Source organism: Sus scrofa, chromosome 4 (genome assembly GCF_000003025.6).
Source record: "Sus scrofa isolate TJ Tabasco breed Duroc chromosome 4, Sscrofa11.1, whole genome shotgun sequence".
Classification (NCBI taxonomy): Eukaryota; Metazoa; Chordata; class Mammalia; order Artiodactyla; family Suidae; genus Sus; species Sus scrofa.
Window position 1 is genome coordinate 28,472,762 of NC_010446.5, and position 24,057 is coordinate 28,496,818.

A 24,057-nucleotide genomic window follows, 5' to 3' on the forward strand; every position below is an offset into this window, starting at 1 on the left:
ATCTTTGCAGATATTTATTTTATAAACAGCAGTTTGTACCTCTTAATTCCCTACCCCTATCTTGCCCCTCTTTTCTTCCCTCCCCCCACTGTTTCTCTGTATCTGTGAGTCTGTTTCTTTTGCTTCTTTTTCGTTATATTCACTAATTTGTTGTACATTTTAGATTCTACATATAAGCGATATCACAGTATTTGTCTTTTTCTGTCTGACTTATTTCACAAAGCATAAATACCCTCTAACTCCATTCATGTTGTTGCAAATGGCAAAATTTCCTTCTTTTTTATGGCTGAGTAGTATTTCATTGTGTGTGTGTGTGTGTGTGTGTGTGTGTGTGTGTGTATCCATTCAACTGTTGATAGACACTAGGGTTGCTTCTATATCTTGGCAATTATAAATAATGCTGCTATGAACATTGGGGTGCATGTATTTTTTCAAATTAGTTTTTTTTTTCATACCTATCAGAATGGCTATCATTCAAAAGGCCACAAATAACAAATGTTGGTGAGGATGTGGAGAAAAGGGAACCATCATACACTGTGGTGGGAATATAAGTTGGTGCAGCCACTACGGAAAAAAGGATGGAGGTTTCTCAAAACACTAAAAACAGAGATACCATATGACCCAGCAATTCCATTCCTGGGTATTTATCAACACACACACACACACGCAACCCCAAAACACTAATCTGATTGTTTTTGAGTGGCAATATTTCACATTTTACAGAAAGATCCATGAGATAGTGATTATCATTGTTCTTCAGAGTAAGTCAGAGAAGGATAAGCATAAAAAATTAACAATTTTTCAGGGAGCAAAAGAGAGTGTTGGAATTGACTGTGCCCCAAAGTATGCGTGCATGTACTCTTTTACACTTTCATTTATCACAACACACACACACATTTACTGACCAATAGTTAACAACTGGCTCTTCACAAAACAGGAGGGGCCCTGATATGTCACATTTGCTGATTTATACAAGGTTAGCACTCTAACCATGACCAATTTTAAGCAACCTGTGTGATGTCACTGAACACAGATTTGGAAAGACATGCCAGCCACCTGCTCTTGCAAAGCCTGTATTCTTTGGCTGGAACACATGACTGTCTAAATACACTTTGGGGAGCCTACTCCATGCCATATTCAGTGTTGAGGGCATCGGGGATACAGGCATCTTACTAACATCTTACAGATGTTAGTGACAATGGGAAGACTAACAGGTGACAATTATGATACACAAGAATGACTAAACCAGGAGTGTCTGCAAAGTACTGTGGAAACACAGGTAGAATACTTACTGTACATAGTTATAGCTAGGCATTTGGTTTATACATCTGCCTGAGAAACTCAGGGGAGGCTTGATGGAATGCATGGGGGGCACCGTTTGATCTGAGACTTGGAAGATAATTGGGAGTTTGCCAGATGAAAGTGTTCCAGCTGAGAGAACACAGCAAGTTCAGAGAACTACAAATAATTCAGTCACTGGAGCATGAAGTGTCAGTTAGGAGAGCCACAAGTGATGAAGCTAAAATCATATGAAGGAGCCAGAATCTTATTTGTTATGCTAAGATGTTTAAACTCTAGGCCTTAGGGAACTATAAAAAGCATTTTGATAACACATCTGTTTGTTAGAGAAACCCTTTAGTGAGCAGTGTGTACAGTGATTTGGGGGACAGTGGAATAGGAGTCGGAGAGGGCTAGTGAGGTGTGTTCTGGAATAGAGCAGGTGAGAAATGGTGAAGTAGGACAATGTTAGTGTGACAAAGCAGGCCAAATATGTGTTATGAGCTAGAGTCACCAGCACTTGGGTATTACCTAGACTGGGGGTGGGTACATAGGACAGAAAAGTACTTAGAAGGACTCCAAGATTTGTGGCTTGGAAGCCTAAAATAGGAAAGAAAGGAAGAAAGAGGTAGGGATTTATGAGGGAGAATAATGGGTTTAGTTTTAGACATACTGGATTTGAGGTACTCACATGTCCAAAACCCAATGTGGTGTGTGGGTCAGGAGATGGTTTGCTAGAGCTGTGTACTGGAGACTCAGGTGGGAGCTGTAACCACAGGTGTGGATGTAAGTAGGTGGAATGACAAAGGTCAGGGCTGGGGAGGAGAGATGGGAGTTAGATGTGGCAGGACCACAGTCTAGTTCAGACTTTCTTCAGGAGACATTCTCTTTCATTGCCCCACTTCAATGATAGCAGACTATTCTCTCTCTGAACGTGCCCAGACCTCCCTATCTATGCCTCTTTTCCTGTTGAACTCTATTCCTTTTCTCCCAGTCTCTTTATTGCTGCTTTTGGAGATTCTGCCCATCTTTATAAGCCCAGATCAGTGCCAAGTACTCCTTGGAGCCTTCCCCCATTCTCCCCCATATGGCTTTTCCCTTCATGGATGCTGTGTCCTCTATTGCAGAACATAATGGTCTGCTCAGGCCTATTTGTGTACATGGCCAAGCTCCTTAAAGGTGAAGGGTTTGTCTTTATCTATCCCTGTGGCCTCCAGACCTAGGAGAGTGCTAGATGCTTTTTGGATCCTGAGTGAATGTTCCAGTAAATCCAAAAGGATATTGAATATAAAGTGACCTATTGTAAAATTCTGCTTAATGTTGATATAACTCGAGCTTTATATTTTTCATCCTTTCCCCAACACATAGAACAAGCAAAGGAGACTAAGAACATGGCCTTCATCCATCTGGAACTTGGAATATCTGCAATTTGAAGAATTCACAGGAGGCTACCTAAAGAAATATAAAGTACTTAGTCATTTTCAAGGTAGCTGATTTTAAGGTGTTTTTTGGTGTGTGGTCAAATTGAGAATTCTGTAGGAGTGAAGATTCTTCCTTTTGTGTAGGCATATAGAAAAATTTATTTTTCTCTACTAGTGAAATTATGTCTCAAAGTGGCAAGCATAAAATTGGGAATAAACAATGTTCATCCATCTAACCAAAGGACACAAAATATGTAACAGCAGGGCACTTTCGCTGAGGCAATTCACAGCAGATGTAGTTCTTCCTTACATAGGATGTGAATCGGAAAATGGAAAGCGTTTCTTTAATAATAAAATAAAATGCCACACTTAGATATCCGTGTGGTAAGTGACAAAAACTGCATTTTTTTTTTTTGCCATCTAAGAGATCTTTACACTATTAAGGATATAGCTTAACCCAGATAAATAAAATAAAACAATGAAAAATGAAGGGCGAACCTGTGAAAACACTGTGAAAAGAGTCCCATTAAACTACAGAAGCCTCTGATTTAGGCCTAATCCTAAAGTTTAATATCATTAATTTGCCTTTGAAGGTTAATCATCGATTGAGCTACCCATACAGCTTAAGGGACTTAACGTTTCCAAAAGTCAGTCCTAGAGCCTGATATCCCACCATGATGACTCCTTTCCTTTGTGTCTTACATGCTTTTCCTTGTTAGATTTCTTCTTTAAAAAGTAAATAACACCGGAAGCAGGAGTTGAAGAGAGGCAGGAAAAGAGGAAAGACACATTTTAGCCCTTTCTTTATCCGAGGACTTCATTTTCCATGAGCACATCCTTCTACTAAAGATTGCTTAAGAGAGAGGCAGAGTCAGGAGGCTCCTGGGGGTGGGGGTGGGGTTCAGGAAGCAGAGGGCACTGACAAGGACGGAAGTGAGGGAGGGCAGCTCAAGGTACAGGTGGGAGGAGAGACAGAAACATGAATTTTGTGATGCTTCTCATTTGATTTGAATAACTCTATGGAGGAGTTGTTATTCCCATTTTATTACTGAGCAAACTGAGGCTGAGAAAACTGAATCATGATGTTATCCATTTTCTTTCACTCTGTGCTATTTTTGAGAATATTAATTTCAACATTTTGTATAAAAGCAGCATATAACACTATATGTCTATCTTTTGACTATAAAGATCAAGTGAAACATATGAAATATACAACTAAATGCTAGTAAGTTGTGGTTTTGAGAGATGGGGTGAAGGACGACTTTTTCTTATTCCTAATTTTCTGTGTTTGCTATAATACACACGATTGCTTTTCTACTATCATCAGCAATAGTGGCAACAACAGCAATAAACAAAAGGCGTGTATTGCTTTCAAAGGAAAGCTGCTTTGGTCCTCGGGCTACCACCATTCCTCTGGTAAGGCTGAAGGCTTGCTTTTAAGAAATTTATGGAAACCAAAACTGGTATTTTAAAGGCTTGTTTAGTCAAATAAAACACAAAATGAAAATTTGGCCATAAACTCTTGGAGTTTCTACTTGGACTATGTTACACAGTTGCGCCACCAGGTATACTGGTTAAAAAAAAAAAAAAAAAAAAAAAAAAAAAAAAAGTGCGTTAGAGTGACTTGACTGAAAATGAAACTGGTAGCCAGATCTATAAAATATTCCACACACCCCTGAATCATGTGGAAAGCAAATATTTGAATTGAATGTGTTTGTCCATAGTGTAGACCTTTACCAAAGTATTTCTGTCTTCAAAATACCAAAAGATCCAGTCAATTCCTTTGAAATATACAGTCAGTGATAAAAGCATTTTATCTACACAGTACTGAAAACCTGAATTGACTAAACTGAGCGTGATCTTTTGGCAAGGTATAGCTGGTGCTGAAATGTGACAAACATGATAATTTAAACTATGTCTCCTCAATATCAAAACAACCAATTGTAAAGCAAAAGATTTAGTCAGTCTGATAACGCTTTTGTCTCCACAATTATTCAGACTAATTTGTTTCAATGAATTTACCAAATATTTAGCTAGTTTCCTAAAATATAACTGAATCTGAATAATAGGAAGAAAAAAAGATTCTTGCTGGGATTTTCTGCAGAGGAGAAAATAGTTAAAAGCAAACAAATCAACAACCAGAAACCTCACATTTTTCCTTCCATATAAATACTCTTTTATTTCCTCTTAAAATGTAGTTCTCTTAGGCTATGCACATTTGACTTTAATAACTTGGTTAGAAAGACCTGGTTGAAACAGACTATTTATTAAAATGTAAATTAAACTTGCCTGAAAGAAAAACATGCAAAGAAAATATTAGAATAAAAGTTCTTGGGTTATAGGAGGTGGAAGTTAGAACCTTTTGAAAATTTAAAAAAAGAACCATTTCAGAAGAGGAAAAAGCCAGATCCAGGGGTCATTGATTTTGGACAAAACTGACTCCCCTTCCTGGCTCTCATTCATTCATTGGGGCACTAATGTTCTTCCAGACTCAGAAGCCTGATGCCACACTGAATTGTCCTCTCTTCAGCCTCTGTATCTGACATGTTCACCTAACACCCTCTCTTTCTTTGAAACATCTCTCTGGTTCACACCTTACTTTAAATTCTCCTGATAGAGGCTTGCTACTTCATGCCTGAATTACTACCAACAACTTTCAAAGTGGTCCCTCTGCCACCAGTCTCTCAGCTTCCAAATCTCCCATGTCCACAGCTGTCAGATTCATCATCCCCAAACATCACTTTCCTCATCGATGCCCCCTGATCACCACTCACATTCTTGCTGCCCTTGTACTAAGTTCAAACTCCTTTCCCTGATACCTGGGATCCTCCATAGCCCTCTCTCTTATTCTCTCTCTCTCTCTCACACACACACATGATCAATCCAATCTTACTTTTTGCTGTTTCCCCAAATACATCATTCATTTTCATCAACCAAATCACTACATACAATAAAAATCCCCCCTACACATTGCAGTCTGATCCCCTGTCTAAATCTATACCATTCTCATCCCAGCTGTGTCCTTTCTGTGTAAAGTGCTATCCCTCTTGACTTTTAGTTTCCAAATTATCCTTCATCCTTCCAGAACCTTCTCAAATTCTACCTCTTTCATGAAGGCTCCTCTGATCCCTCTAGCTCAACAGATTCCTTTCTTTTCTCAGAACTCCCATCATATCTATAATCAAGACTGAATTACAGGCATATTACTTCAGTGCACTTCTATTGATTTATAATGGCATCCCTTGTTCCATAAGGAGGGTGTTATTGATATTTGTAATAGGGCACTTCATTGTGCAGGACTGTCTAGTACATTTTAGGACATCTGGCATCCCCAGCTCCTGATGCTAAGTGACAGTGATGTTATTGTGACAACTCCAAATGCTCTGAATATAACTCCAAATGCCTAATTATTAAAAAGTTCCTATATCATATACACACCTGTTACTATATCATATACACACCTGTTCAATAAATGTTCTGTTTAAATGGTGAATGTATATTTTAAAGGATAAATCTCTATTTCCCTTACAGTTACCAACAGATTAAAATACTCAGAAAGGAGTTCTTGTTGTGGCTCAGAGGTTAACAAACCCAACTAGTATCCATGAGAATGCAGGTTCGATCCCTGGCCCCACTCAGTGGGATAAGGATCTGGCCTTGCTGTGAGCTGTGGTGTAGTTCGCAGTGCGGCTTGGATCCTGCATTGCTGTAGCTGTGGTGTAGGCCAGCAGCTAAAGCTCTGAATTCGACCCTTAGCCTGGGAACCTCCATATGCTGCATGTGTGGCAAAGACAAAAAAATATACATATATCCAGAGGCTAAACACTCAGGTGTACCAATGCTCCATTTTAGATGTCTTTTATAAGATATTTCATTGAACCCTCATGCCAGCCCTTGTTGCTATTTATCCTCATCCTTAAAGATGAGGAAACTGAGGCTCAGAGAATTCTGCTTATGCGATGTCATACATCCAAACTTGATGAGAACCCTGGCGTTTTAAATCCCAAGTTGTTTGGAGTCAAATCCTTGCCTTTTTCTTTTGCTTCTCAGCCTCTATAAGGACAGCCTAATTGTAACAGCTTTCAAATAAGAGTGTGAATGTGTAACACAATTAGCAATTTAAAGCACATTAGTAATGCTGATAGGTACTAATGACAGTAATTGAAAGGGAAGACATTAGACCAGACAAACAATTTTTTAGAATTCATAACAAGAATATAAATTAGAGTCTAATGAATGAATTTACTCTCTGACCTTCTTTGCTGCAGACATTAACCCATGTTTAGTCTCTAATTGAGATGTACATATTCTTTACTCTCTTATTGTATTTGTTAATGTTTGTCTTGGAAGATGGCCAACAAATCTCTCTAAATCTCCCTTAATTAAGTTTTAGGTAATAGATGGCCAAATGTGCCTTGTATTAGGTATCACTGCTAGACCCAAAGGACAGAAATCTAAGAGCTGGCAAGAGTTGCTCGGGTCTTTCCTTTCTATCATCTAGGCATCTTTAATAATAAATATTATATAAATCAAGTATCATGGTATCATTTGAAATGTATACATTTCTTTTCAGTGATAGTTCATTATTCATTTTATGCATGTCTAAAACACATTAATTAGTAACTTATTTCACTGTGTGCCCAATGTCTGATTACATTTTTCATATTTCAGCTAATATGAAGAGTTTAGGGAGTGATAGTATGGATGATTCATGTGCATATTTTAAAAATTACACTTAGTTTGTTTCTATGCACATAGGAAGAACTATATTCCTGCAGGATTTAAAAAAAGAAAAAAAAAAAAAAGGAGAAAATTCAGCCCAAAGAGCCAGTATTGTTGATTCCAAGTTTTTCTTTTCAGCTCTGAGGATGTTTATCCTTTGTTTATTCTGTTCAACAAAGAAGGAAAAGGGACGGAAAGCTAAGATCATAGATAACTTAAAACAATTGTGTAAATATAGATAAATGTGCATGTGATAGAAAAGTACTTTTATTCCTATATTGTCTTATGAACCCTATCTACTGAAACAAAGTTGTACTTCATTCATGTAAAACCACTATTCAACTGCAACCACCTGGGCATTCAGGAGATCAGAGACATAAAGAGATTTTTAGTTATTCTTAGCAGGAACAGCAAATATTTAAAAAATTCAATCATTCTTTATAACAGATTGAGCTTGGTGTTAGACTTTTTATTAGAATGTTTCCTGAGTAGAGTATATTTTGAGCTTCTGCAGGCTGGGGCAGTTTGCAGGGACCTGGAGGAGAAGGTGATAGAATCTTTCTCCACTAAAATTAAAAAAAGAAAGAAAGAAAGAAGGAAAGAAAAAAAGCCCAGGAACTTCCCTCACTCTCACTATTGTTTTGACTCATCTTTTCTCAAACTATCTTGTCAAATCTTTGTCAGACAATAGAATTCTTAAAAATACTCAGCTGTTCCCTATGGAAGCCAGAAATGGTCTAAATATTTTCAGAACTTTTCTCAGAGAGGCACAAACAGTTAAAGGTGGAATTCTCGGGTCTCTTTTTGTATTTCCTTATTCCTTAATGGCATTGGAACTGGTGCCTGCAGATGTACCATCAAGTTTCCCAACTATTTTTAGATCTTCAGTTGTTTTAGAGATGGATTTAATATGTAAAGCAGAAGCTTACACTGTGAAATATCTGCATGATTATATTCTGGTTTTGCCATCAGCTAAGGAGGGCAAAGTTGATCCCATGTCATAAGGGATCCCATCTCTCCCATACCTACTTGGTGGACTTAGAGGTTCAGATTTGCTTACCTGCTTCCTTGAAGATACTGTGCTGTTGAAATATCTATTAGAGGTCTTTGAATTCGAATTCTTGTTCTGATGGGTTGAATCATTTTTCCATGTTCTAGAATTTTCTTTAGGATCTGAAGGAATGGGATTCAAGAAGAGGATCCTAGCTATGAATCCATAGAGGACCGTGGCCAGGATCATTGGCACAACATAAAAGACACCAAAGTCCATTAGGTAAATAGGTGAATAGTAATTCCTGGAGATCTTGTAGCCACAGGACACCACAATAGCATCTTTATAGGTGCTAATATTGAGATCCAGTAAGAAGAACCAGAGCATACAGTAAATGGATGTGAAAGCCCAGACAAAGATGATGATCTTTTTGGCTCTGGAAAATGTGCAGAGAAACTGGGCTTTGATGGGGTGACAGATTGCTATGTACCTCTCAACAGTAAAGGCTGTGATTGAACAAGAGGAGGCATTAATGCCCAAGTACTGGAGGTAAGTGATGCAGAGGCATCCCACATAGCCATAGACCCAGGAACCGTAGATACTGTCCGTTATGTTGGGGAGGCCTGCGGCCACCAGGACCATGAGATCAGCTACTGCTAGACTCACCAGGTAGCAGTTTGTAGGGGTCCTCATGTGCTTGGTTCTCAGGACCACCAGGACTACCATGATGTTGCCCACGATGCCCAGACCACAAATAATGAGCACGAGTAAGATGGTGACCACTTGGTATTCTAGGGTCACCACTGCCCGAGGCTGAAGCTGTGTTTGGTTCAGTTCACTTACTGTCTCGTTTTCCATCTTTAGTGGCTTGAGGTTTCTCTGAAACCCTTTTCAACACATCTTCCCAGCGCCCTGCCTTTATCGCAGTGGTTCTCTCCCCCTGTGAAGAGTTATAGTCCAGATTCATTCACAGAGTCACCGTTTCAGATCAAGTCACAGGTAACTCTCACATCCTCTCTTTTCATCTCCCATTTATCTGCAGTAATTGGGTTCATAGGTACTCCTGAAAACTCCATTTATTGAAACTCTAGTGTAAGATGGAGTACCTGTTTTGACCACCTTACCATAAAAAGGACCGGTTTCCTCTTACAGGAGAAAAATGCTCAAGAAAAAAGACACAGAAAATGCTCCCTGTTTTGAGAGTGCTCAATGGAAAAAACCTAAACAATATCTGCTATCTGAAAAATAAATACAAAGAAATCTCTCAGATGCTTGGGAAAAGTACAATAAAGAAGAAAAAGATACCAGGGGTTGCAGGGGACAGCGGGGGGGAGCCAAGAGGCTCAATGATCAAGCTTGACAGAAAATTAGCATCTGCCTCCTTTCCTCTCAAAGGGTGAGATCCCCCTGCTACAAAACAGCAAGCCTTTGAACCTACATCTCCCCATGCCCCCTGCTTACAGACCCAACAGAGAACAATTTCTTTTCTTACCTTTTCCTCTGTAGTGCTGCCTGCTTTTCCAGGCAAATGAATAAGTGAGAGTTTCCAATCCTGCAGAAAACCTCCTCTACTTTGTTTGACTGGGAGACCACTTAGCAGTGCTCCGTCTTCAGAACTGCGGTTCCGCTAAACCCTCACAGCCCTTTCCAACTGATGACAGACCATACAGCCGCAGCAGAAGCAGCAGCAGGAGCAGCAGCAGAGAGGCTGTCAAATCATAGATCGTCCCCTAATGAGAACATGCTCGCTATGTCTCCCCCCCTCCTCTCTCTCTCTCTCTCACACACACAATACCACACACACTTACTCACACTCACAAATGCCAGTCAGTCCTCGCTGATTCATAATCTTCTTCCCTTGAAGGATTTACTTTTAAATGTGCTAATGATACAGTTCTCAATCTGGAATGCTGAAATCACAAGCAAGGGGTCCAGAAGCAGCTGGTCTTATAGTTATTTATAATCTAAAGTTCTATAGGAACTCCAGTATCTGAGCAGCCCTGCACTCCCTGTTTGATAGCACTTTGGGGATAGCAAATCCTTCTCAATCCAGACACAGCCCTTGAACCTGAAATATCTGTCTGAAAAAAGAAGCTGAAATCAACTTCTTTCTCTACTATGAAAATCCTCAGACTCTTTCTCCAGTGAGCCAGTGAAACTGGCTCCCTCCTCTCATATTATATGAATGGAAAATGAGTTAAAATTGATTTTAAACCATTTCAGTTGCAATCTTCTGAGACTCATAAAGATTATTTTCAAAAAACCTGTTTGAGCTAAGAACAATCAATTTAAACCTACGTATGATCTGTGAACTTTGTTTTTCAGCTCTGGCTCTGCATCACTTACTAGAATCTCTCTGATTGCTCTCGATGCCACTCCCCTCCTCACCCACCACATGACCCACCCAGCAGTGTTTTATGTCAGTTTATTTCTGGGTGGAAAACTCTTCACTGGAAATCTAAATGAGGGCCACTTGGGTACCACACCTCAGAAACAAAACTTTATATACCATCTTTTTTTTTTTTTGAAAAATGTACTTCAGCATGATTTTTAAAAAATTGATTGATTGATTGATTGATTGCTTTTTAGGCCGCACCCATGACATATGAAAGTTCCCAGGCTAGGGGTCGAATCAAGGCTGCAGCCACTGGCCTACGCCACAGCCACAGCAACCCAGGATCTGAGCTGTGTCTGCAACCTACACCACAGCTCATGGCAATGCCGGATCCCTGACCCACTGAGTGAGGCCAGGAATTGAACCCATATCCTCATGGATACTAAGTTGGATTTGTTTCCGCTGCACCACAACGGGAACTCCCCCGTACTCTTCTTTTTAAATTTTTTATTAAAAAAATTTTTTTTGGGAGTTCCCGTCGTGGCGCAGTGGTTAACGAATCCGACTAGGAACCATGAGGTTGCGGTTTCGGTCCCTGCCCTTGCTCAGTGGGTTAACGATCCGGCGTTGCCGTGAGCTGTGGTGTAGGCTGCAGACGCGGCTCGGATCCCGCGTTGCTGTGGCTCTGGCGTAGGCCGGTGGCTGCAGCTCCGATTAGACCCCTAGCCTGGGAACCTCCATATGCAGTGGGAGCGGCCCAAGAAATAGCAACAACAACAACAACAACAACAAAAAGACAAAATACAAAAAAAAAAAAAAAAAAAAAAATTTTTTTTTGGCATGATTGTATGATTTTTAGTTCTCTAAGGTAGCCCATGGGCAAATCTTTATACTTTTTAATAGGATCTCAGAAAGTATGTCTTTCTTCTCCAGGCACTAATTGAATACACCAAGTGCTAATGTTTGTCCTCTCTTGTTTTAGACTGACTATGAAAAACAGCTCTAACTTAATTCCCTATATGGTGAATGGGTTGATTCTCTATTTTAAGAAGTTTAGATATTCTTTTATTAGAAGATGCCAATGGAAGAATAGATTTTGAGTAGACAGGACCATGGGGGTATCAAAACCATGCTCAAGGCTAGGTAACAATGGGATGAAAGTGAAGATCTGTATCATAATGAGTGAATTCTACTCTCTGAACCATTGAGGGCTCCTTGAGTATCTGCTTCTCCTTCCAAATCATCTGTACTTACAAATTAACAACCCCTATCTCACACTCACGATCCTGAGAGAGACAATAGATGGTACCAGCCAAATGTAAAATTCTTCCATCTTGAATAGGATTTCTGTCCACATTCCAGTTTTTTTCTCTAACTGGTTTAGCAGACTAGGTAATGGGTGTCCCCTTTACTTCTCTCCATGCCCTGAGGACAGAGATTACTCTAAACACTTTGTTTCTGGTCTCTTCCTCTGCATTTTGGAATGGAAAATGCTTTCGAAGGTATTGCCTCCCTGCCCTATCCCAGCCCCACTACCTCCAATCTGAAAGGCCTCTTGAAGAGTCACACTTCATGAAGCACATCTTCCTCTCTTATTTGCCCCAGGATTTTAGTGAGATTTCAGGGCTCCCAAAGAGACCTTACATCAAGTCTTATACTTGGGTAGTAAAGATGAGGGGAGAGAACATTCACAGTGCTATCTGCTCGACTCCTCCACTGTCATCCAAATCATAGTACGTTCTTCAGCACTTCTGTGCAGGGACATCATTCTGAGTCTGTATTTTATGTTTCTATTCATTCTTGTAGCACTTAATCATCAAACTCTTACTATGCACAGGTACCTAATATATAACACTTTGTTTTTACCTTCAGATAGGCTGCAGTCTCTTGGGAAAAGCAGACTAATGAATAGTCACAGATATGAACAGATATATCGAGAAGGTTTAAGTTATAAAGGAGAAGGCCTTTGTGGGTGATGGGGGAGTGGTCTGATCTGAGAACAGTCTTGAAGAAAAGTACAGCTTTTTTTTTTTTTTTTGATTGATGGGATGAATGACTATATTCTGACTGGAGGAGACAGGATGTACAAGGCCCGGTTGTGTAAAATGGCAAGGATTTTGGAGAGCCGCCGAGGGTGATTTTATGATTCTACTTTGAACATGAGGAGTATGAGCTGCTGATGAGACAACCACTGATGACCACCAGGCAGCTTTTGCAGTAAGGAGCCTTCCTTTTGCGCTGACTCAGACCATCCTTGGCTCCTTCCCTCCCCTGTAACTTGTTCTTTCAGCTCTGAAGAGTCCAGCCTTCACCATCTCATACTTGCCTGTCCACGATGGTCCTCCTCTCTGTTTTCAATCAAATTCATGCCTTTGAAAAATTATAATTTCAGAGTAACTGATTTCATAACGAAGGTTGTTTGTAAACCTCAATCAGGTAATAGCTAATTGATGCTCCCTGTGCGTAAAGACCTGAACAAAAATAGGGAATTGCTAGACTAAACATTACATTTGGATTGAGATTTTTTTCTCACAGTATCACCTTACACTTTAATCACCTGCAACTTTTATATCTTTTGAGTACCTCTGACTAGAGAGAAATACATCCTTTGAAAAGAGTTCAGTGGCATCAATTTTGAAAAAAGGCTGCTAAGTCCTGGCTACAGCAAGTAGATGGTGCACACATTCTCATTGCCCGCTCTCAGCCTTGCCCATTTCCTTCAACCTTATGCCTTTGGTCAGGCCTTCTCATTCACGTGCCACTTGGAAGTGAGCATACCACAATGAAGATGAGCATCACGCTTATAGGCTCTTTTGTTGAGAATGTCCTTGGACGCCAAGCTGGGACATTTTTTTCCCTTGGCTGGACTCAGTCTTGACCCTTGCACTTGAGGAACGATTTAGCACTTCTGCTTCCCACCTTTGGCATTCCCAGCCAGACAGCTTGCTCTCAGTATCTGTTTTCCCTTTCCTGGATGCCCCCGGGAGACTATCTATTTGGCCAAGTCTCTGTCCCTGGGACAAAGTGGATGAGATGATTTCACACAAGAAGAATTCTACACATGAATTCCAACATAAGAGGAATTCAGGAAAGCCCTACCCTGGTATCTAAAATTTATCTTAGCTGTCTAGGTAGCACATATCTGGATCTCCAGAAGAGCTTATTAAAATCTGGATGAAACTGTCCCCAAATTGCTGTTTCAGTAGCTGAACGGTGGAACCTGAGTATCTGTATTTCTTATAAACTCCAGGTGATGCTGAGCTGCTTGTCTGTGGGCCACACATTGAGTGATACTGTACTACATGATCTAGCTCAGTAGTTCTGGTGTGGGAGGTGGAGAGCAATGATGAATCAGAATCACCTAGAGGATGTTTTAGAAGTGTACATATCAGCTTAGCCCTCCTAAGTATTTTGTGCTTTGGTGTATTTCCTCAGATTAGATTAGGGCCTGAGAAAGAGACTGGGGCTCTGGACAAAAGCAGCTGACTTGTTTTTCTTTGTATTTATCACTCCCTGTCCATGCTGTCACACCTGGAGCTTGGCTTGGCAGGTCAGGGAATGTTGGGAAAGAGAAGGTCTATGCTCACTATAGTCAATCAGCACTGGGGTCAGAGATAGTGTAGAGCATTAAGCTAGGTCAGTGGTCTGCAAGAGCCAGACTAGGGTGAGGCAAGGGCAGAATTTAAGGGGGTGCCATAAATCTCAGTAACTAATAACATCAATATTTTAATGCAATATTTTAAAAAATTAAAGTTAATGCAAAAAGTCTATGAGAAATAAAATGTCAACATTTTAAATAAAGACAGCATCAATACTCTGAATTTTCCTTTTGCCTTGTTTAAAGTATTGATTCTTTACTTAAAAGTTTGATCTTTTATTTATTATTATTTATTTTGTACCCATTTTGACACTTCAAAAATGGTCAAAGTGAAGTATATGAGTTATAAATTGATTATTTTTGTTTTGAGCCTCCTGAAATTCCATACCTCCCTCTATTCATCCCTGGTTGAATTTTAGAATCATCTGGAGAGTTCTAAAAAATACAGATTCTTAGGTCTCTTTCCCAGGTATTCTTATTTAGTCAGTCAGGAAGTGAAGCCTAACTTTTGCTATGTACAGTGATTAATTAAGATCCACTGAGGTGGAGCATGACAATGTGAGAAAAAAGAATGTATATATGTATGTGTAACTGGTCACCTTGCTGTACAGTAGAAAATTGACAGATCACTGTAAACCAGCTATAATGGAAAAAATAAAAACCATTATTAAAAAAAAAAGATCTACTGAGCTACACCAACAAATATTGGTCTCTGGAGGTGAGAGAGTGATGGGATGTGGGGGCCCAGGCTGTGGGAGGGCCAGGGAAATGAAGTAAACTATATACAGGCCACTGGCCATGATTCAGAAAGGTGACAACATCAGAAAACAGAGGCAACAGAAAACAGGCAGAGTCTGGTTCCTGAGAGAAATTGAAAACTATGCAGGTTTCTAGGTTTAGAAGCATAGAGTAGTGCAGTCTTTTAAAATGAAATTCAGACACAGAAACCATAGAAGACTAGGTCATTGGAATTGGGATAGAAGGTCTGGGTTCTGGGAGTTGCAAAACAAATCAACTCAGGGTTTGATGCTGAGTCATCTAGACATTGAACTAAGGATCTTTCAAAATTTCCTCTGTTCAGGTATAAACTTCATCACAGAGCCTGGAGTAGAATAAAACATTTGGAAAACTTTACAGAATAGATGTCAAAATCCATTTTTTCCCCCTGAAATTTAAATATTAGCTAGAGAAAACTGTTGGCTGTTGATCAACAAAGGAAAATACTTTATGTAACTGGATTATGAAATTGTGTTTGTGCTTATTGGAAAAGGCATAGAATCTGAAAAGTAAATAAGCTGTATGATAATACTGTGTATTTTGGGGAATACTCATTGTGGCTCAACACATTAAGGACCCAACATAGTGTTTGCGAAGATGTGGGTTCGATCCCTGGCCTTACTCAGTGGGTTAAGGATCTGGTGCTGCCACAAGCTGTGGCATAGGTCACAGACGTGGCTTGGATCCTGCATTTCTGTGGCTGTGGTGTAAAGCAGCAGCTGCCTCTCCAATTTGACTAGCTTGGGAACTTCCACATGCCACAGGTGTGGGCCAATAAAAAAAAAAAAAAAAAAAAAACTGTGCATTTTTGGTACAAGTTGCCCTTCCTTTTTATTTCTCAACCATATATACTATTATATTTCCATTTCCTAGTGTCCACATTTGCAGAGAAAATAGGATCTTAGATTTAAACATAAAGTAGAGTAGAACTCAACCTAAATATATTTTAAAATGAAAAAACACAGACACATAGTTCCTTACCTTCAGCAGTCTGTACTGTCTGTTCTCAGGTCCGGTGAAGGATGGTCAGGAAGGGTTAATACCAGTTATAACTGTTTCCCCAAAGTGTCACTTGGGAACATGACCTACACAAAAGATTGAAGAGTAAGAATTTTATTCAAAACTTCAGAGCTTGTGTTTATCTTGATTTGTTGCATGCTTCATGGAACACTAAAGCTATTTTAAAAAATTTATATAATTTTTAAAAGTTACTGTAATTATCATAAAATTCCATTTTGTAAGCTGACCATAGCATATTCTGGCTGCTAAGAATCTCAAGTTCAAATTTATATCCTTAAAAGTAAATAGATGTGTAAGACTTTACCAATAAAGCGCTTTCTTTGCCTACTAAGCCTATCAACTTTGTATTTGGCCTTCAGTTCCTCAGCTCTTATTGTGTCACATGCACAGATGCAGACACATAGCACTGCTTCCCAGATACGTATATCAGTTTTACTGAGGTACAATGTACATAAAATAAGAATAATTCACTTTAAATGTAAAGTTTTATGAATTTTAGCAAATACATAGAATGTTGTAGCCATTACCACAATGAAGATACAGAAAAATTCCATTATCCTAAAATGTTTCCTGTGGCCCTTCCTGTTCAATTCTTTATCCCCTGAACAATTCTGTGTTCTGGTAAATGTTCAGCTTTCAAACTCTAGACTATATTTATCCTTTAAGAGTTTCACATAAGTGAAATTATACAAAATATACTCTTATGTGTCTGGCTTTTTAAAATAAGCATAATTTTTTTTTTACATTTATCCATTATGTTACATGAATCAATAGTTTGACCCCTTTTATTGCTGTATAATATTCCACTGTATGGATATTTGGATATATCATATTTTACCCAATCACCCGTTGGTGGATATTTTAATTATTTTCAGGTTTTGGTTATAATGAATAAACCTTCCACTAATATGCATGCAAATAAAATGTCTGTGGAAACAATTTGTCATTTTTCTTGGATAAGAATTACCAAATTCCAAGAATGAATTTGTTGGGATGTAAATTTATACATGTTTACAGTTTTAAGAAGTTACTAAAATGTTTCCAAAATGATTGCCATGTTCATATGAATTTACATAGTGTTTCATTTTCATACAAATCTACATAATGGCTACACATAAGAAGTTCAAAGCAGAAAGTAACCCTATATTTAGAAAGTGAACTGTGCTTTATGCGTTTGTGTCTTCAGCATGCAGCAGAGAGAATACAGCACAGAGCATATAAAAAAAGCAGTTTGTGTACAGTGCAAATTGTTCAATAATGACTGAATTAACTTTCCCAAACGATTGACTTAAATATAATTCATAGAACAGATGTGATGAGTAAATGACATAGTACACATATTAAGCACTAAGTCCAGCTCTTGACACGTGGTAAGAGTTATTTATATTTATTTTCTATACATATAATGTGTTCATGGAAAATAAAACTGGTATCATTAAATTTTCTAAACCACCACATGCCACCTTTAAATTTCTAAGTTATAAACTATGCCTTCCTGTATCTAATGGGGCTTTTTAGTGGTTTGGCTACGATATATCTCTATGGACATCTTAGTGTCTTTTCACTCTCCTAAAACTGAGTAAATGTGAACTACAACATTAAATGTTTTCATGCCTCTGTAATTTTATGAACTAATTAACAAAATGCAAGTGTTTATTCATTCACCATAATTATGTTCATAACAAATGAGGAAGTCTATGGCACTGAAATTCTTACTGATATCTTTGAAATTATAATGATTGTGAAACCTTGAAAAAAAGGTTTGTTTTAGTCATCAGGAACTATTTACATAGTATACTAAGGCAGAAAAAAGAGCACAGAATACTGAAATTGTATATAATTATTTTAAAAAAGGAGAGGAAGAGAATGTTTATGAATAAAATCTGGTCGCTTAATCATTAGGCTATTAGTGGCAGCTGATGTTATTGATGAAATTCTCTGAGCACCGATGTACAGAAGGGACCACATTTCCATGAAGAAATGTTTTTTGACACTCTACACATGGCCCAAACCCTTGGAGAAGGTGGTTGGGGCTTGTTGGGAGTGACAGTGAGAGCAAATACTGATTTGTTTGAAGGAGAGAGGTAAGACCTGCCAAAATCAAAAGTATAGCATTTTAGAGAATCAGAGGCCACTTCAATACCAGAAATGATTAAAAAAAAAAAAAAAGAGGCATTAATGTGGAACAAATTTTCAGTTTGTGAAATCATCATAGTAATTTCCTCTAAGGCAGATGTTTCTGAAGTATTTCATTGTAATTTTTCTCAAACTTTCCAGTCTTTTGGGAAATCCTCTTTGAAGAACAATGGCAGGAAAGAAGTGTGGTGAATGAATTGAGAGACAACATCGCAGAGTGATTTCTCACCTTCAGTGTAAATGTTCATTTGTCCCGCCACCTGTACATCCACTCACACTTTTTAAATGCTCCCTTATCGAGTGCCAATTATTTGACAGGCTCTCTGCCAGACACAATAGATAGAAATGTGAATATGAAAAGCACAGAGATGCTCCCAGCCTGGGCAGGGGTGACTTATACAAACTGCCGATCATAATGCAGTGTGTTAGCTATAATTGAGGTATGTACACATTTTTAGAGGTGTACAGAGTGACTAATTCTATGTGAAAAGGTATGGAGTAATTTCACAAGACCAAGGAGAAGGTTAATGGGACTCAGGCCCGGGAGAAAGAAGAGCAGTAAGAGTTGGACAAATAGCCCCTATCAACCAGCTCAGTTACAGGGAAGTTTCTGTGGCTAGAAAATTCTCAGTGGACAGCAGAAGGTGCCATGTTTTTCTCTGAGAATGTCCCATGGTGAATGCTACTCTGTAACACACATACAGTGCCTGACTCCATCCTTGGCCATACATAGAGCCCTATTACAAAAGCATATCCAAAATATCCAAAGCCCATGGTTCTTGACTCAGACCAGTTGGTCTTTTACCCCAGTTCACTTACTGTTTGTGTCACTTACTGTTTTAACCTTTCTACACCTCGATATCTCCATTTGAAAGTAAGGATAATAATAGCTATCTCATATGGTTGGGTGGTTTTTTTAAGGACTAAATGAAGTAATAGTTAAAATTATTAGAACTATGCCCACATAAAAGTGTACTGAGTAAATGCTAATGGCTACTATATTTAGAGTAGAAGAAAAAGGCTGTTTTCTAATTCTGGTGATTTTTGAGGCCTGGTTCTCTGAAGTTGTACCCAGCTAAGTACTTATTGGTTTCAAGAAGTGGCAGGACCATCTACAGAGACAGGATGCCCATCTGTATGGCAAAGAAGTGCCGGAGAAAATACAGAATTCAGATCTATTTAATGATGAGTGGACTGTACAGTGTAGCTCCTTTTTTTGCTGAACAATTTCCTGAAATAAATCAGGGGGACTGGCATGCCCATTCTTATGACTCTTTCTCATTGAAGCTTTAGAGTCTCTCTGTCTGTTCTAAAGGATCCTCCAAATGACTGGCATATACCAAGCTGTATTAAATGAATGTTTAAGAAGAGAATGAAAGTGCTATGCACTGCTATTCTCAAACCGCATGGTGAGGCCCAAAATTGGGTTGTGAAATCAGTTTCAAGTTTCACGACAAATGCTTCTTTAGATTGCAGATAAATATGGGTAAGTATTATTTCATAAACCTCTAGTTTCCCTTAATAAATATAAGTAATAATATAGTAGCTGACATTGTTATAGTGCCTGATATTGTTCTAAGAATTTTAATGTATGATAAATCAGTTAATTTTCATGACAATCCTAGGAGATAAATCTCATTACCAACTCTATTTGGCAGGTGAGAAATCCAAGGGCTTAAATAACTTCATAAGGACAGAGAGTTGATACATTCCAGAGCCAGGGGACAGACCTGGAAGTCTGGCTCTAGAAGCTACGGGATACATGGCGATAATATAAGATGAACAGCTTACGTGAGTCTGGGACAAGAGTCTGAAAGCCACTCTGATGAAGAGAAGATGTGCAAATCCCACCAACCCAGTGTCCGCGGGCAAATGTACTAGCTTTGCAGACCTTCCGTCCTCTTGGCAATCACAGCCAGTGTTAATGTTCGGCTTACTTCTGAATTTTAGCCAAATGATTTAATCAATTTAAGAATGAAAGAGGAAGGTAAGTGTATTTAAAGCAGTAAGAGGTCAAAGTGTTCAAGGGCATGTTTTTAGGGAGAGAAAAATGGTGAACTGCTAAGATGTGCAGATAACCAAAAACTTCACTTAGTACCATTCACAAGACATTCATTCAGAAAATAAATATTTACTGTGCATCCACTTATTCCAAATATTGTGGGGAGCAAAGAGAAAACCTTGCTCTTCAGTAGTTTACAGTCCAGTAGGAAAGACAAGCAAATACAAAATCTGACCTTCAAAGTTCAACAATAAAAACATGAAGAAATGAGTTTTCAGTTGTATATAAGAGTGGGCACCAACTTGGCCTGGAGGATGAAAAGGCTCAGGGAGAAGCCAATTCTGGACCTGAAGAGGAAGGAGGATTTCAGGCTGAGAAAAGAGTGTATGTTAGGGGCGTGAAGGGGGCGTATGAGGTGTTTGGGATTAAGATATGCACACTACTACATAAAAACTGAATCACTTTGCTGTATAGGTGAAACTAACAACATTGTAAATCAACTACACTTCAACAAAAATGATGTAGAAAATAATAAAGGGAAGGGGTGGCAGGGCAGAGCACATTTACGGAACTATGGGTTGTCCTAATGTACTTACTAACATGTTTCCTAGTAATGAGAATGTTTTTGGAAATAAACATTTTTTTTCTACATCTTCCTAATAACTGAAGACATGCTGAACCTTGCCAAAATAGCTGCATTCCCCTAGGCTCCGCTGCGTATGTGTAACTGAACATTGATGCAGCTGGGAAAAGAAAACTTCTACCATATTATGCCTGCCCCTAATAAATTCTGGCTGAATCGGCTTACCTAGGGGCTTTGTGTACCTCAAAGATCGAAACTCTATTGACTGACTGACTGCCTTTTGTTGGAGATGCTGCAGGCAGCAACTTTCCTTGCTTGTATCAATTAGATTAAGGCAACTGCCCACCACCTCCCAGGGCAGAAATAGCCATGGGAATATCATCTTCTCATTCTACACTCATGCTTTTAACAATGTTTCAACAAGCAACATTAACTTTCTGCAAACTGGAGTTCAGTACAATGTGCAGTGATCCAGTGTCATTTTAAAAAAAAGAACTGGTTTCTCACTTGGAAGAGCAGGGAGGCGAGGTGTGTGTATAGTGGAAATGGAAGCCTTGAGTGTCAGCTGAACAACCCTGGGAAATTTACTTCAATTCTCTGCATCTCCGTTTCCTCATCTATAACGTATAGGTGTTGGGATAATTAACATGTTCCGGTTTTAAATGTTTGAGAGTATTTTGGGCTCTTCTTGAGAATCAAAAGAAAGGATGTTTAAGGTTCAGGTAGTCCAGTGTCATGCTATGGTGGGTTTCCTATTCAGACATCTTGAGGGAATCAAAGTGGAAAAGGTGAGTTTCCTTTCTGCAGCTGGACAAATCTGCCTTCTGGACCTGGGTTGGGAAGTGGGGCCCTCTGGTTGTGCCTCTGGTATTTTAACATGTCTGTTCAACTGCATTTACTGGAAGCCTGCAAGGCTGCTCTATCTAGCTCGCCTTTGTTGGTTTACCTCTGTGTGGAAAAGGCCCAAGTTCTTGGGCATCACACACATAAGGCCACTAGCTTGTGGAGCGTGCAGAGGCTAAGAGCTGCATGAAGGAACAGAGCAGAAAAACCCACATAATGTCAAAGAATCAAGTTCTTGGGGACCTTTAAACCCAGTATACATATGCAGATAAATCCCCTTGAGCGCACAGGGCAATATCTTCTCTTCAGAGATAATCATTATATTTACCTTCCTGCTCTCTGTAACTCTGGAATGCATATTAACACAAGAGAAAACACAAGACTCTACTGATCTAATGATGTATATTTCATGGTTCTTTTGTTGTAAGTTCACCTTTTATTGGTTACCCCCTTAATTGCGGTTAAGGAAATGCCAAATACTGCTCCTGTCCTGTTGCTATAGCGATTCCTGGGTGATAAAAGCCAGGCATGAAGTATTCAGGTGCAATTTTTATCAAACTAATGTTTAAATTAAACATGGATTTTAATTCATTTATTAAGATAACTGAAATCCGGTGATCATGGAAGCTGAGGCACTACTTTCCCTATTACCTCTGCTTTTCCTCCTTGATTGCTGTTTCATGCATACAGCAAGTGACTCACTTGTGTTTTCTGATTCTCAGCGAGAATCGCTGAGCCACAGTGAAGGAGGTTCAGTGATTAGATCATCAGCTGAAGGGACCATTTTTTGGGGACAATAGTTTAACCTTCTATTCTTTGATGGGAGCCATATAATTAATTTCAAATAAGAGATTTTATTTCTTTCCCTTCCCACTGGAACATTGGCTCTTTTTTTGTTGTTGTTGTTCACCCTGCAGAATATGGAGTTCCAAGCCAGGGATCAGAGCCTAGCCACAGTTGTGACCTAATATTGTGAGCTGCAGCAATGCCATTTCATTAACCTATTGTGCTGGGCCGGGGATTGAACCTGCCTCCCAGTTCTCCAGAGACAGCACTAATCCCATTGTGTCAAAGCAGGAACTCCTCAAATATTTTAAAAGTCACAATAACTATACTTTGGAAATTTAGTTTTGCTTCTAGTTTCATTTTGTAGCACGCCCTCATCTAGTTTTGCTGGTGTGCCATGCTTATACTTCTACCCAACTATTTCAAGACAGAATAAGCTAACCTATTGGTGGTATGGCAGAAATGTGGTAGTGTGTCAGGTTCACACACAGGAGCAAAGATTGAAAAATGAGACAGATGGCAGTGGGTGGAAAGGAAGGTTGCTTGGACAGCAGGTTGTCACCTAGGTAAGGCAGATTTGGAGAGTCCTCCAACAGCCCTCACTCAAGATTGCACAGACCAGGCACCAGAAAACTTTTTCTGTAATAGGCAGAGGATAAACATATTTGGTTTTGCAGGCCATACTAACCTTTGTTGTAACTGCTTACCTCTCTGTTGCCGTACAAAAGCAGCCATGGGCAATATATAAAGGAGTATGGGCTGTGTTTCAATCACATTGCTGTTCACGAGAAATCAAATTTGAATTGCATACAAATGTGTGAATTGTATGTGTCACAAAATATTATCCTTCTTGTGATTTTGTTTCCCAACCATTTAAAAATGTAAAAACTACTCTTAGCTCCTGGGCCACTAAAATAACAGGCAGTGGGTTGCCTCGGCCAGCAGGCTGCTGTTCGGCATCCTCGGGGCATGAGGGGAGATGCTTTGTGATGGTTGGATTGGACTGAAGTCAGTCGTAAGATTTGATATCCATGAAAAAAGCCAATGTGACTTATGGTGGGAATATACTGGCCCCTCCTTTCTTCGGCAGTCACCAAAGCAATACAGGCTGCCTTTCGTCCACCTGCCCTGGCCACCATCTATGGCCCATTGATGATAAATACTTCCCTGTGGAAACAGCTGCTGGTGCTTTGCGTGTCGGCACCTTCTGTCACACAAAATTTAATCATTTTTATTTGCCTTCCATGGCACTTTCTAAATGTTGATGCCGTGATTTCAGGACTGGTCTCGTCATATTCGGATCTTACGATGGCCATTTTTTATACCTCATAAATCCAGAGAGGCAAATTTTGGTGAACATCACTCAGCTGTTGGGCAGCAGAGAACTGCCCTCCCAGAGTTGCTCCATGAAAATAAAAAGTTGTTTTTATGATGTTTGATATTTTCTCTCCTCATTTAACTTTTCCCATTTATTTCTGGTTTCTGGTCCTTTAGGGGAGCTTAGAGCAGAGGGATATTTGTTGTGAGGGGGAGAAATTTTTAAAATATCTAGAAGTTGTCCTTCT

The 24,057-nt window shown here is 39.2% G+C and overlaps 1 protein-coding gene across 1 annotated transcript; it reads right to left on the bottom strand.

Moving 5' to 3' along the window:
* Positions 7,876-9,270, bottom strand: TRHR (thyrotropin releasing hormone receptor). The gene is given in 1 exon segment (NM_001177488.1): positions 7,876-9,270. A coding segment is annotated over 1 exon segment (900 nt). The 3' UTR covers positions 7,876-8,370.